The sequence below is a fragment of the Danio rerio genome, chromosome 11, assembly GCF_049306965.1.
Source record: "Danio rerio strain Tuebingen ecotype United States chromosome 11, GRCz12tu, whole genome shotgun sequence".
NCBI lineage: Eukaryota > Metazoa > Chordata > Actinopteri > Cypriniformes > Danionidae > Danio > Danio rerio.
This window is the reverse complement of record NC_133186.1, coordinates 38,924,886-38,939,625: the sequence shown is the minus strand read 5'-3', so window position 1 is coordinate 38,939,625 and position 14,740 is coordinate 38,924,886. Positions and strand designations below refer to the sequence as shown.

The following is a 14,740-nucleotide window of genomic DNA, read 5'->3' as shown; positions in this document are numbered from 1 at the left end:
AGGCCACGTGCACAGCTTTATTTTAATCTAGAGCAAATGCCATCTGTAATCAGTTTCGCAAATGTAACAAACTATAGACTTACAATGAGAGAGACTAGACGATAAGCAATAAAACATACAGTCAAATAATAAAGGCGGACACAGTTACTCATTAAATGGACAAATGTTTGACAGAGAAAATGATACAAACTTGTAAAATACAATTAAACAATAGGGCAATAAGTGCTCTAATTTTATGAAATTGTTTATTTAAAAAAATCTGTTAAATTGCCTCTTTTTACATTTTGTGTAAATGGTGTAAAAACTAGTGATTCTGAAGATGAATTCAAAAACTTTTTAAGCCTCAGAAGCACAATATAGGATTTCCCACCAAAAAAAAAAATGTATTCAGGGTATTTTAGGCCTTAAAAGTCTTAAACTCACTGAAATATTATGTTGTAGTTCTTGAATCACTTTAAACTGCATGGTCTTAAATTTCCTCTGTCCATGTAAAGCTACCTGTACCCAGTCGGGCTAATACCCATCCAATCACTAACATTTCATCTCAATAACTTTATTTACCATTATGGTTTAGTTGTCTTCTTTACAATAATATGTTTTAAATATTTTTTTTTTTTTATGTTTTACTGGGCCATTAGAAAAAAAAATTAGCGTTTAGTCTGAAATCTGATTCATAATTGTCTAAAAGCCTTGGAAATTCTTACATTTAATGTGATGAAACCTATAGAAATCCTATTCCTGTGGTAAAGACTTTTCTGCACTGACTATGTGTGTGTTTCATTTAAAGGGTCACGAAACACCAAAACACATTTTTTGAGCTGTTGACAGTCGTATATGTGTCGCACACTGCTAAAAACACTATTAGGACACCTATATTTCACTAAAAAGTGTAAATTGGTTGTTTTTGCGTTATTTCAAGCAAATTCGTACTTCCTGTTTGAAACTAATTTTTGAAGCTGCGTCACGGTCATGACATAATAGCGTGTATTACAGCGTGCAGACTGGGCGTCTGTGCCAGAGTGAGTCTTTTTACGTCTTACAGTGTGATGCATTAATGCATGAGTAAGACTTGGTTCAAACCAATCAGCGCGCTCTATTGTGCAACTTCATTAATATTCATTACTGTCACCGTGTTTACGCCACAGAGACGCCACGTTGTGTTGGCAAAACAAGCGTGAAGTGTTGCTTTTATAGTTTGCTGCCATTAAGTTTCGTTTTCATTTTCTCTCTGTGAGAGCTCATCTGGATCACGTGTGGATTAACAGTGTACGCGACGCTCAACAACAATAACTTACGTGTCTAAGGAGGAACATTGTTTACCTGAGAGCTGTTCTCATCTGCAAACGCTGAAATCCGGATTCGATTGTAACGTTAGTCTCCTCTTCATAAAGACGCGGCTCTAGTTGCTGGTGATTGTCCTGTCTCTACAGATTTGGTAAGTGAGCGACCAGTGCTCTTTGTTTATTCAGTTTGTTCGTATCGAATTAAGTTAACTATTGCACTGAGTGCAAACATAGCACCGCATTTTGTGACCGGAATAACACACGCGGCTTTCTGACGCTACCTGCCAAGTGCATCTAGGTTTCCTGGAAATACAGAGTTTTTTTTTTCTCTCATTCGCCGTGCGGTATCAAACATTGCATGAAAAATACACGCTTAGAGCAGATCCTCGAATCAAATATTGCGTTTGTCGCGAGGGGCATGAATGAATTCCCTGAATGAAAGAGCCAAACTGCAGTTAAAGTCCAACATTTAATAATTTGGCAAATAATTCGACTACAGATGTCCATGTAGGTTAAACACCATCACTTTCTCATGTGTGTGTATTTTGACTGAAACTCGCGCATGCCCAAATAGACACTCCCACACCATCCCACTTTAGTTCCTCCGACACTCCCCCCTAAACAGAGCTGGACACGCCCACTTTTCTGACTTTTTCCAAAGTAGAGGTGTGAAAACACCCTGCTGTATCGAGGGGGTTTCATGGCCCTTTAAATGTCCAGAGGAGTAGGGGCGTGACCTCTCAAAGTTGGACACACCCACATAAAGGTGTATACTGTAACCACATGTTTCGGTTACAATTACAAACTGTAACTGAAAATCCTGATTAGAGCAACTTTAACACATTTAACCAACATTACATACATTTTTGCTCAGAATATGAAAAAAAACAGGACCTGTTGATCAGAATAACAGTTTATTAGTTATACGTTGTGTATAATGTGCACACTTTAAAATCCTTTTATGGACATGTATTTGTTTGATTTATTTTCAGACTTGGAAATGAAGCAGGTCATTGGAGTTTTGAGGAGTATGCAGAAGTTAAAAACATTTTTTTTCCATCTGGCAGGAGAATATTATCATCAGAACCTGCAGAAATACAGACTTGGTTATCAATTATTTCTATATCATAAAATTCAGTTTTTCCACAATTAACATTGTACTTACTGGTTAAGCAGATCAGTCCGAGTCCAGACAGAAATTAAGCAATGAGTCTGCGCACAAAAAAAGTGTAATGATAATGTTTAATAAGATCATTTCTGAAATAATGTTAGGCTTTTATATTAGATACATTTAATTTAATTTAAAAATCAAGGTTGTCTTTGAAAAAATATTCTTGCTCTCAGTGTTGTGTTTTAAGTGAATGGACAACATTCAGAGTAAATATTGATAAAAATAAAAGCTTTCATAACTCATTTAAGACTCATTTTAACACTAAAGGAATTTAAAGTGAAATGAGGCAATAATGTTTTATATAAAGGCAATCTTCACTTACAGGTTTCTGTGGTTTCTCCAGTAGATTCCTCTGATGAATCTTAAACAATAATTCAAGATAAAAGTCTTTAATACTGTAAGTCTATGTATTACAGCATAATAAAGAATAAACGCTTTAAAAAGTATTCAAATTCCTTGTCTTTAATTTTTTTAGTTAAGTGGTTGTTAATTTATTTGGGCTAAATTCAAACAAAAAAATAAAGTTGAACATTAATAAATTTAATTTGTTTGTTTAAATACAACCCATTTTAATTCTTTGCAACAATTTTGCAGAAATGTTTTTTTTTTTCAGTGTATAAAATAATAAAACTTTACAGATATTTTTTGGTTCTGAAAAATATAGCCCTGGGCATACTTCCCAATGAACCTGTATTGCTTTTGCCATTTAACTAGAGTGATGAACTTACCCAGGGTTTGTATCGTGGAATCTGTCTGTGATTGAAAGTCTAAAAAAAAAAAAAATCACAGTAATTTCTCAAATTCAATTTAAAATAATCAGAAAGGCTGTAATCAGTAACTTACCAGATTCTGTGTTTGTTGTGGTTGCAGAAGTCGAAGTTACAGTTAACGTTGCTGAAAGAAATGGTGAAATTTGCAGTGATGTACAGTATACTAAATGTTTAACAAGTAATACTGATCTTTATAGAGGGCATTTTCCGATGGAGTAAATGTCTTCTTCATTTACAAACTCAGTTACTCACATGTTTTCATGGCTGTTGTAGTAGTATATGCTGTGGTGGTTGGTGTTGACGCTGCAGAGACAATAATCAGAATTATTAGAAGTCAATTTACAAGTCAAAGATACTGTACAAGCCCTTTTAACTTACTCAAGACTGTAACTGTCACTGGATCAGACTGAAGAGATGGTGTTTGATTTTGTCCCTTTTTCACAATGTAGAAGCAGGTTATTCTCACTGATGAACTCTGAGCTCCAGACCAAACACTGATCTGAGATGCAGTGAGTGAGAGCTGACATGAAGAGCTCACTTTTGAGTCACCTTCTCTTCCATATTTGTTGAAGACACACATCTCCATCTTTAGCTCTTCAGTATTGTCACAGCTCAGCTCAACTGTGTCTGTTTCCTGAAGAACTGAAGCAGATGCTGACAGTCTGGGCTGAGGAAGACCTGATGAAGGGAGAAAATAAAATAATAATAATGTGTACAGTGAGTTTGTTGTTGTCTTACCAAATCTTGTTCTGCACTCTAAAATGCTGGATTTAAACAGACTTTAACTCAGGTGTTGGGTTTGTCTATATTTGTATGGACAAACCCAACCCCTGAGTTAAAGTTGGACTATACTTTTTTTTTTTTTTAAATGTAACCCAGTAGTTGGTGTTATGATTATCAGCTGGAGTGCCCACTAAACTCATTAGAGAGCACTCTGTCTATCTGTATGCTACCTGTCATTCACATGGACTACAACTACCATGATGCTTTGCGCCAATCAAAACCCATTACAGCTTTGAACAATCTGAATCTGTCATATTAATCTGGTATATCAATCAGTCCAGATTGATATACCAATCAATCTGGACTGATATATGCACAAACACACAGCTGAAGATCATTCTCACAGATTACGCTTGACTATAAAAAACCTTCAGTTTCTCTCTCCCTGCGTAGTTTTCTTTTTCTGTAAAGTGTGCAATCCTAAACATTCTTGTCCTTCTTTTCCTTACCATGTTTGTGTTGTTTTTGGACTGTTTTCCATAAAGGATTTTTAGCAGCCTGCTTCAAACTTTTTGCCAGTTTTCTACTGGTGGGCAGAGTGAGGCTTTGTGAAACACTTAAACTGCCAAAGCAAAAATGTTGAGGCTACGAAATGTTTCAAAATCTTTCTTTGGCTTTCGGCAAAGGCAGTCGCACTTTTTCCTCTCCCTCCCCTATCTCTCCTGGCTGGCTTCTCTTGTCTTGTCTTTTACTATCTCTCGGGCTCTCCTTGCTGACTTCACTTGATGTGGAGAAGCAGCGGCTCAACTCCAGGCTCCTCTCAGGTGTCAGCACTCCTCACCCTATCTATAAGAGTGCGCCCTGCACCCTTGTGAAGGAATCTCATTTCAGCCACTTGTATCCGAGATCTTGTCCTTTCAGTCATGACCCAAAGCTCAAGATCATGGGTGAAAGTAGGAACTTAGATTGACCGGTAAATGAAGAACTTTGCTTTTTGGCTCAGCGCTTTTTTTACCACAACCAACCGGTACATCGAGTGCATTACTGCTGCCACTGCACCGATCCGCCTGTCAGTCTTACGTTCCATCCTTCCCTCTCTCCCCCGTGATACTTGAACTCCTCCACCTGGGGTAAGGACTTTCCTCCAACCTGGAAATGGCAAACCACCTTTTTCCTGTGGAGCACCATGGCCTCGGACTTGGAGGTGCTGATTCACACTCGGCAGCAAACCGCCCCAGTGCATGCTGAAGGTCCATGTTCGTTGAAGCCAACATCTTCTGCGAATAAAGTCTGGTTTATACTTCTGCGTCAAGTGACCGGCGTAACCCACGGAGCATGCAACGAGCGTAGCTGTGCATTTATACTTCTGCGCGCTGTCTCTGTTGGTCTGCATTAACACTTCCGAAATGCTAGTTAGCAGTGAGGTGTAAATGTTTCTCTGTGTCGAGTGTCTTCACTGATGTTTTGCGTTTCCTGAACACTTCTGGGATGTACAAGTGGCTCAAACTCGCTCATTTTGAGGCAGGAACCGGCGGACGTGCAACAGCTTTAACTATGAGGTAAACACAAAACAAAACTTTCCATCTGGAGCTCCTTCACGGAACTCCATACTTGTAAACAATCGCTCCATTGGGCTAGCGCCGCTCGCGCGGCTCTTGGTCCCGCCCAGACTCGTCAGCGCTACCAAGCCAACCAATCACAGAGCTTGCGCTACGTGTCGTTGCCACGTGTAGTTACATTTTTTGAGAGGTGCACATCAGCGACGCCGATGGCCACGGCGAAGGGCTATGCGTCAGCGCCGTAGCATATGCCAGCGTTTGACGCAGAAGTATAAATCAGCCCTAACAGAGATAAAATCCTGTGGTCCCCGAACCGGACCCCCTCCAGCCCAAGGCTACGCTTTGAAATTCTGTCCATATAAATTATGAAAAGAATTGGTGACAAAGGGCAATTATTTTCAAATCTAACCTAAAGCATACAGTATAATCAGTGTTATTGTAGAGTCAGAATTGGGCACAGCAGCAAATGTACACTCACAAAATTACTTTTTCTGCTTGTTTAAACAACTTATTTAAGTTGAAATGACACAATTTAATTTTGTTGGAACAATTTAATTGTTGTATGTTCAATCCACTTAAATTTGTAAAAACTATTAAGCTAACTTAACAAATTTGTGTTGGCACAGACTTGAGGACTGAATGTTTATATCTGCTCAGTGGCGTTGCGGACAGACGTGACTGACCGTCGCAACCCCCAACAATTAATTTGGTTTTATGCTGAAATTTTTGGGCTAATTTGTTTAAATTACAACATAACACACATTCAAACATACATGGACACGTTTTGGTAATGAGAATTTCAGTAAAAACCGCCGTAAAATGACTAAAAATAAATAATGTTGAAGTTACACATTGTGCTTCGTAGAGAACAGTGTTGTTTTTATTATAATATTTTTTGTATTACCAAATTACTAAGCTTAATATTTAAAATTGTAAGTGCCATGTTGTTTTAATGGTTTCGTGAGAATAACCCAAATACATCCTGGTGTTTTTACACTTCTGTTTTGCTGTTCACGCCATGCAATTATAGCATACTAGCAGCCCACAGAAACGACCTATACTCTCATAAGACAAACTAAAACAGAAACAGTTTATTCACTCGCTTTCTTGCACTCAAAGTCTGTCACATGCAGTTTTACATGCACAATCATGTAGTGTGCATGAGATAACAATGCAAAACAATTTTCTCTTCAAATAAGTGCACACATTGACACATTTCCAGTTTTAGAACAAACTGAAACTGTGACTCTTCACACGCTGAGAATCAAAAATAATTGTATTTATAAATGTAATTTATTATTTAGTTATTTTATTCTTAATAAATTACATAACTGTAATAATACTAATAATATATTATATTATTTTAATGGTTTTGTTGGGTGTCAAATTGGCACAGTGGGTAGCCTCACAGCAAGAATGTCGCTGGTTCGAGCCTCGGCTGGGTCAATTGGCATTTCTGTGTGGAGTTTGCATGTTCTCCTCGTGTTGGCGTGGGTTTACTGCAAGAGCTCCTGTTTTCCCCACAAGTCCAAAGACGTGCACTATAGGTGAATTGGGTAAACTAAATTGTCCGTAGTGTATGTGTGTATGTGAGTAAGTGTGTATGGGAGATCATTCGCTGTGGCGACCCCTGATTAATAAAGGACTAAGCCGAAAAGAAAATGAATGAATGGTTTTGTTTGTTTGTATATTTATTTCCTTTCTTCCTGGATGAAGTGAGGTTTTTTTTTACAAGGAAACAATGATAGACAGTGAGAATAATTACCAAGAGATTTTTTTGTCATTTCTGGTTATTACATTGACACTTTACAAAACAAGTGCTATTTTTTACAACTTTCACCAGATGATCAGCTCAAAAGATCCTTCAATCTTGTCTAAATATATCCGATCACACTATGATTTGTCTGAAAAGGTCTTACAATTTGTTCTTTAAAGAATTTACACAGTAAAGTTGCCATGACATTTTAATTTACTCTACTTATTTTTATATTAATATATTATTGTTTTTTTAATGATGTATCTTTGCTCTTCATTCATTTGTAAAAAAAAAAAAAAAAATTCCCTCATAAACTTTTATCAATTACCATAACCTTCTCTTCCCCTCAAAACAACTTTTTTTCACTTTTCTTCTTATGGACCCATACTAACATACGTCTTTACAGCATGTGCTTTATCTTTGCCTTGACCAATCTTCCTTCATTTTGTTAATGTCCATCTTTCAATAATTCATTCGATTCCCAAAAACAGCGCTACATTTTTTCCTATTTCCCATGGTTTCCATATGTACGTAACGTCACAATAGTGTAAAAAGGCACAATCTTAACTTACGTTTCAAGCAAACTTTAAGTGTCTGATAGATTTCTACAACTACATAGCTTTTTTTCAATATTTTCTTTATTAGTTTAGTTTAGTGACTCTCATTTATTAATTAGCCACCTGCCATGACATTCTGAAATACTGATTTACTGTAGTAAGTTACACTGGCTACAGGATTACAGGATTACAGGATTACATCTTTAAAGCTGATCATACAGTATGTTTCAACAAAAACATTCTCACCTCTGATGGTGACTGTGTCACTCCGTGGGGATGTGAAGTCAGTCTTGATGGCTGTTGTATAATCACAGCTTATCTGTCTGCTGTTCACTGACTGTGTGAAGAGATTACTGTAGTTTGGATAAAATATACAAATATGATTCTCTTTATTTTGACTCCTCTGAGAGACACTTCTGTACAGACGAGCTCCATCTTCAGTGTAGAAACTACATCTGAATTCAGCTCTGACTGATAGTGGTATTTCACATGATATTTTGGGCAGATCATCATCTTCACTAACACTGATGAAGGGTTTCTGAAGTGTGTCTGTTTAAAGTGAAATAAACAAGTTAATAAGAAACAAATAATAATTTGTCAGACACAAGTACTGCAGTGAAATGTCTCACCTAGAACAGTCACTGTGGCAGCATGAGAAGGAGATGATGGTTTATTAATCCCTCTCTCATTTGTTGTGTAGTAGCAGATAATGTCGACTGATTGAGGTGATTTTTCACCTGCCCATATGAGCAATTCAGCACCACTGAACTCCAGCTCACATGATGCACTGGGTTTTATATTCTCTTCTCTGTTTATAGTGAAATAACACTGATTCACTGTAACATATGCTGGTGTCTCACAGCTGATCTTCACTGAGCTGATCTCACTAATGACATCTGAAGAAACACGAACAGTAGGAGCATCTGGAACAACACAAAACAGATCAATCAATCAATATCTCCTCACTGACTGACCACATTTACATCTATCATTATCAAACTGCTGCTTGAGTTTGGGTTTAACATTTAAACTCTTATTATCTCTATAGTTAACCAAATGTTGACACAATTAATGGGTTCAGTTTTCATGTGTTTTGCTTAAACTTTTACAGGACTGACTGTCTTTGCCTACAAGTGTAGACCTTATTGAATATTAAACATCATAGATCACTTACTGTAACACTGTACCTCCATAATGAGAAAAAAAACGATGAAGATGAAAATATCCATTGCAGCGAGTGGGAAACAGACATGAAACTCAGCTCATGAGTGAATTAGAAAGTAACGCATTAGACCACAGGAAACCATTTGATGCTTTGTGCAGTCCATCTATGATGATGAACATTCGTCATGAGGCCACATGCCCAGTTTTTTTTTTTATCTAGAGCAAATGCCATCTGTAATCAGTTTCGCAAATGTAACAGACTTACAATGAGAGAGACTAGACGATAAGCATTAAAATATACAGTCAAATAGTAAAGAACACAGTTGCTCATTAAATGGACAAATGTTTGACAGAGAAAATGATACAAACTTGTAAAATACAATTAAACAATAGGGCAATAAGTGCTCTAATTTTATAAAATTGTTAAATTTTTACATTTTGTGTAAATGGTGTAAAAACTAGTGATTCTGAAGATGAATTCAAAAACTTTTTAAGCCTCAGAAGCACAATATAGGATTTCCCACCAAAAAAATAATGTATTCAGAGTATTTTAGGCCTTAAAAGTCTTAAACTCACTGAAATATTATGTTGTAGTTCTTAAATCACTTTAAACTGCATGGTCTTAAATTTCCTCTGTCCATGTAAAGCTACCTGTACCCAGTCGGGCTAATACCCATCCAATCACTAACATTTCATCTCAATAACTTTATTTACCATTATGGTTTAGTTGTCTTCTTTACAATAATATGTTTTCAATATTATTATTTTTTTTTATGTTTTACTGGGCCATTAGAAAAAAAAATTTAGCGTTTAGTCTGAAATCTGATTCATAATTGTCTAAAAGCCTTGGAAATTCTTACATTTAATGTGATGAAACCTATAGAAATCCTATTCCTGTGGTAAAGACTTTTCTGCACTGACTATGTGTGTGTTTCATTTAAAGGGTCACGAAACACCAAAACACATTTTTTGAGCTGTTGACAGTGGTATATGTGTCCCACACTGCTAAAAACACTATTAGGACACCTATATTTCACTAAAAAGTGTAAATTGGTTGTTTTTGCGTTATTTCAAGCAAATTCGTACTTCCTGTTTGAAACAAATTTTTGAAGCTGCGTCACGGTCATGACATAATAGCGTGTATTCCAGCGTGCAGACTGGACGCCTGTGCCAAAGTGAGTCTTATTACGTCTTACAGTGTGATGCATTAATGCATGAGTAAGGCTTGGTTCAAACCAATCAGCGCGCTCTATTGTGCAACTTCATTAATATTCATTAGTGTCACCATGTTTACGCCACAGAGACGCCACGTTGTGTTGGCAAAACAAGCGTGAAGTGTTGCTTTTATAGTTTGCTGCCATTAAGTTTCGTTTTCATTTTCTCTCTGTGAGAGCTCAGCTGGTTCACGTGTGGATTAACGGTGTACGCGACGCTCGACAACAATAACTTACGTGTCTAAGGAGGAACATTGTTTACCTGAGAGCTGTTCTCATCTGCAAACGCTGAAATCCGGATTCGATTGTAACGTTAGTCTCCTCTTCATAAAGACGCGGCTCTAGCTGCTGGTGATTGTCCTGTCTCTACAGATTTGGTAAGTGAGCGACCAGTGCTCTTTGTTTATTCAGTTTGTTCGTATCGAATTAAGTTAACTATTGCACTGAGTGCAAACATAGCACCGCATTTTGTGACCGGAATAACACACGCGGCTTTCTGACGCTACCTGCCGTGTGCATCTAAGTTTCCGGGAAATACACAGGTTTTTTTTCTCTCATTCGCCGTGCCGTATCAAACATTGCATGAAAAATACACGCTTAGAGCAGATCCTCGAATCAAATATCGCGTTTGTCGCGAGGGGCATGAATGAATTCCCTGAATGAAAGAGCCAAACTGCAGTTAAAGTCCAACATTTAATAATTTGGCAAATAATTCGACTACAGATGTCCATGTAGGTTAAACACCATCACTTTCTCATGTGTGTGTATTTTGACTGAAACTCGCGCGTGCCCAAATAGACACTCCCACACCATCCCACTTTAGTTCCTCCGACACTCCCCCCTAAACAGAGCTGGACACGCCCACTTTTCTGACTTTTTCCAAAGTAGAGGTGTGAAAACACCCTGCTGTAGCGAGGGGGTTTCATGGCCCTTTAAATGTCAGGAGGAGTAGGGGCGTGACCTCTCAAAGCTGGACACACCCACATAAAGGTGTATACTGTAACCACATGTTTCGGTTACAATTACAAACTGTAACTGAAAATCCTGATTAGAGCAACTTTAACACATTTAACCAACATTACATACATTTTTGCTCAGAATATGAAAAAAAAAACAGGACCTGTTGATCAGAATAACATTTTATTAGTTATACCTTGTGTATAATGTGCACACTTTAAAAATCCTTTTATGGACATGTATTTGTTTGATTTATTTTCAGACTTGGAATTGAAGCAGGTCATTGGTGTTTTGAGGAGTATGCAGAAGTTAAAAACATTTTTTTTTCTATCTGGCAGGAGAATATTATCATCAGAACCTGCAGAAATACAGACTTGGTTATCAATTATTTCTATATCATGAAATTCAGTTTTTCCACAATTAACATTGTACTTACTGGTTAAGCAGATCAGTCCGAGTCCAGACAGAAATTAAGCAATGAGTCTGCGCACAAAAAAGTGTAATGATAATGTTTAATAAGATCATTTCTGAAATAATGTTAGGCTGTTATATTAAATACGTTTAATTCAATTTAAAAATCAAGGTTGTCTTTGAAAAAATATTCTTGCTCTCAGTGTTGTGTTTTGAGTGAATGGACAACATTCAGAGTAAATATTGATAAAAAATAAAAGCTTTCATAACTCATTTAAGACTCATTTTAACACAAAGGGAATTTAAAGTGAAATGAGGCAATAACGTTTCATATAAAGGCAATCTTCACTTACAGGTTTCTGTGGTTTCTCCAGTAGAGGTCGCTGATGAATCTTAAACAAGAATTCAAGATAAAAGTCTTTAATACTGTAAGTCTATATATTACAGCATAATAATGAATAAACGCTTAAAAAAAGTATTCAAATTCCTTATCTTTAATTTTTTTTTAGTTAAGTGGTTGTTAATTTATTTGGGCTAAATTTAAACAAAGAAATAATGTTGAACATTACTAAACTTTATTTTTTTGTTTAAATACAACCCATATTAATTCTTAGCAACAATTTTGCAGAAATATATTTTTTTTCAGTGTATAAAATAATAAAACTTTTACTATGAGAATCACTTAAAGGTCACTCACTTGGTTTTGAAGATGTCAGCATTACTCCAGTAGAGGTCGCTGATGGAGCTGAACAAATAATTCAAAATAATATCTCTTTAAATGTGCAGTTTATTACACGGCGCTCTGCAATACTTGATTGTGATTGGTCAGCCACGACATTCCAAGGTAAATTATATTAGGGATTATGTACGTCTAGCTGGTTGTTCAATGTTGTCCTGTATAAACATGGCTACTTACAATACAATATAGTACAAAACCTTGTTCAGACTTTCATCTGAAGTTTTTCTTGCAAAACAGCATGATAAATACACCTTACAAAGAAACAAAAACTAATACAAAAAATAATAATACAAATAATTTTACACAGACCTTCTTCAGCTCCATTACTTTTTTATTCATTCATTAATTTTCTTTTCAGCTTAGTCCCTTAATTAATCAGGGATCACCACAGTTGAATGAACCACAAACTTATCCAGCATATCTCTTAAGCAGTGGATACCCTTCCAGCCGCAACCCATGACTGGGAAACACCCAAACACCCTAATTCACACATATATGACCAATTTAGTTAATCCAGTTCACCTATACCGTATGTCTTTGCACTGTCTGGGAAACCAGAGCACCCAGTGGAAACCCATGCCAACATGGGGAGAACATGCAAACTACATAGAAATGCCAGCTGACCCAGCCAGGGCTCGAACCAGCGACCTTCTTGCTGTGAGGTGACACTGCTAACCACTATGCATGTCCTTCCTGTATTACTGGATAATTTTTCTATAACTGTCACGTGTCATTTTACAATGTTGTATGCTTGTCAGTTATATTCTATAATGAAAATAGAGCTTATTTTACCCATTAACAATAAACAAAATATTATAAGGAAGACATAAATGGTTTACTGTGAAAAAACCCTACAGATAAAGTAAGATGAAATGCTAATCGCTGGTTTTTGTGCCAGTTGTCAAAGTTTTAGCTTCACAAATACAAGTAGGTCTAGTTGTTTATTTTTGAGAGTTTTAATACTCTAAATTATTTCAATATATGTATTTTAAAACACTTACTCTCGACTGTTACTGTCACTGGATCAGAGAAGAGAGATGGTACGAGATTATCTTGCATCTTCACAGTGTAGTAGCAGGTAATTTTAGCAGATAAAAACTGAACGTTTGATCCGGCGATGATCTGAGATCCAGTGATGGACAGCAGACATGAGGGATTTGGTTTTGAGTTATATGTTCTTTGATTTATTTGGAAGTAACACATCTCCATCTCCACCTTTACCCGATCTTCAGTGTACTCGCAGCTCAGGTTAACTGTATCTGTTTCTGTAATAACTTGGGCAGACGCTGACAGTGTGGGTGGAGGAAAGCCTAATGAATTAAACAGAGAGAAAATACATTAAACAGTGATCAGAAAGCAACATGACATTATTTGGCTTGCATTTTTGGAATAGATGTTTAGAAAAACCTGGTCCAGGAATTCTCTCTTGTTTTTTTTTTTTTTTTTTTTTTTTTAAGCATTTTCTTTTTTCCAATGACTTGCTATGACCTTTTCATGATCTTCTCTGTAATATTTTAATTATGAGATTATTACAGAGATATTTTGACAGATTACTGGAACAGCTTGTAAGATTTAAGAAATCTCAGATACTTTGATGCTTTCACATATCGACAGTACAAACAATGTGTATGAACTCAGAGATAATTGCCTCCACAATCCATGGAGTGAGAATGAGGGAAAGCGAGTGACTTTATCTATCGTGTTTGATATCATTTGAAATGCCTCAGTGTGACTGGTACAATGGTCTCATTCCCTCACAAATAATCAAAATAATAGATTTATAACTCTAGTTATCTTTTGACGCACTGAGAAGGGTGTGCCCCTACCTAGGGGAGTTCTATTCAAATTTGTTCCCTATAGGCATTAACTCTTTAGATCTAACATGCTACTAAATGCAAATGCCTATTGTTGTTCCACACACCCTTTGATTCTGTCTTGGTCTGATCATAAGTTGAAAGTACAATTTCGTTTCTATAGGAAACAAAATATATAATTGTACCTTTAAAGGTGCCAAATTGATCCTTTACGTTAAAATTTTGTACCCAAATGTGTCATAAAAGGTACAAAAAAAAAAAACATTTCAAACCTAAATCTGAACATTTGTACCCTTATAGACCTTTTGGGTACAAAATTGTACCCTAAGGACCAATTTGGCACCTTTAAAGGTACAATTATATATTTTGTTCCCTCTAGGAACATTAAGATTAAGAAGATTAGGAAATTAAGATTATTCAAATTAAAAATCCCAAGAGGTTTAAGTAAAAAAATGTTGAGACATTAGTTAACTGTACATGCTTCACAACATATTTCTGAATAGTATAATTATACATTGTATTATTAATCACTTACTGAGAGATTGAACCTCCATAAGGAGCTGAAAACCGATGAAGATGAACAACTTCATTACAGCGAGGGTGGGAAAATTCAGAATGAGAC

The 14,740-nt window shown here is 36.3% G+C and overlaps 3 protein-coding genes across 4 annotated transcripts in view; 1 reads left to right on the top strand and 2 right to left on the bottom strand.

Annotated features, from left to right (window-relative positions):
- Positions 1–14,740, top strand: part of usp48 (ubiquitin specific peptidase 48) — a 190,017-nt gene that overhangs the window by 98,878 nt on the left and 76,399 nt on the right. The window lies entirely within an intron of this gene.
- Positions 1–14,740, bottom strand: part of LOC137496656 (uncharacterized) — a 72,943-nt gene that overhangs the window by 37,667 nt on the left and 20,536 nt on the right. The window lies entirely within an intron of this gene.
- On the bottom strand, positions 27–9,151 carry LOC100003022 (uncharacterized). The gene is made up of 10 exons (XM_073917244.1): positions 8,994–9,151; positions 8,449–8,742; positions 8,066–8,368; positions 3,603–3,902; positions 3,477–3,527; positions 3,298–3,348; positions 3,183–3,221; positions 2,777–2,815; positions 2,449–2,495; positions 27–2,370 (listed from the first exon to the last, which is right to left on the bottom strand). The coding sequence occupies exons 1-9, from the start codon at positions 9,046–9,048 to the stop codon at positions 2,461–2,463; spliced, it is 1,167 nt and encodes a 388-aa protein (XP_073773345.1). The 5' UTR covers positions 9,049–9,151; the 3' UTR covers positions 27–2,370; positions 2,449–2,460.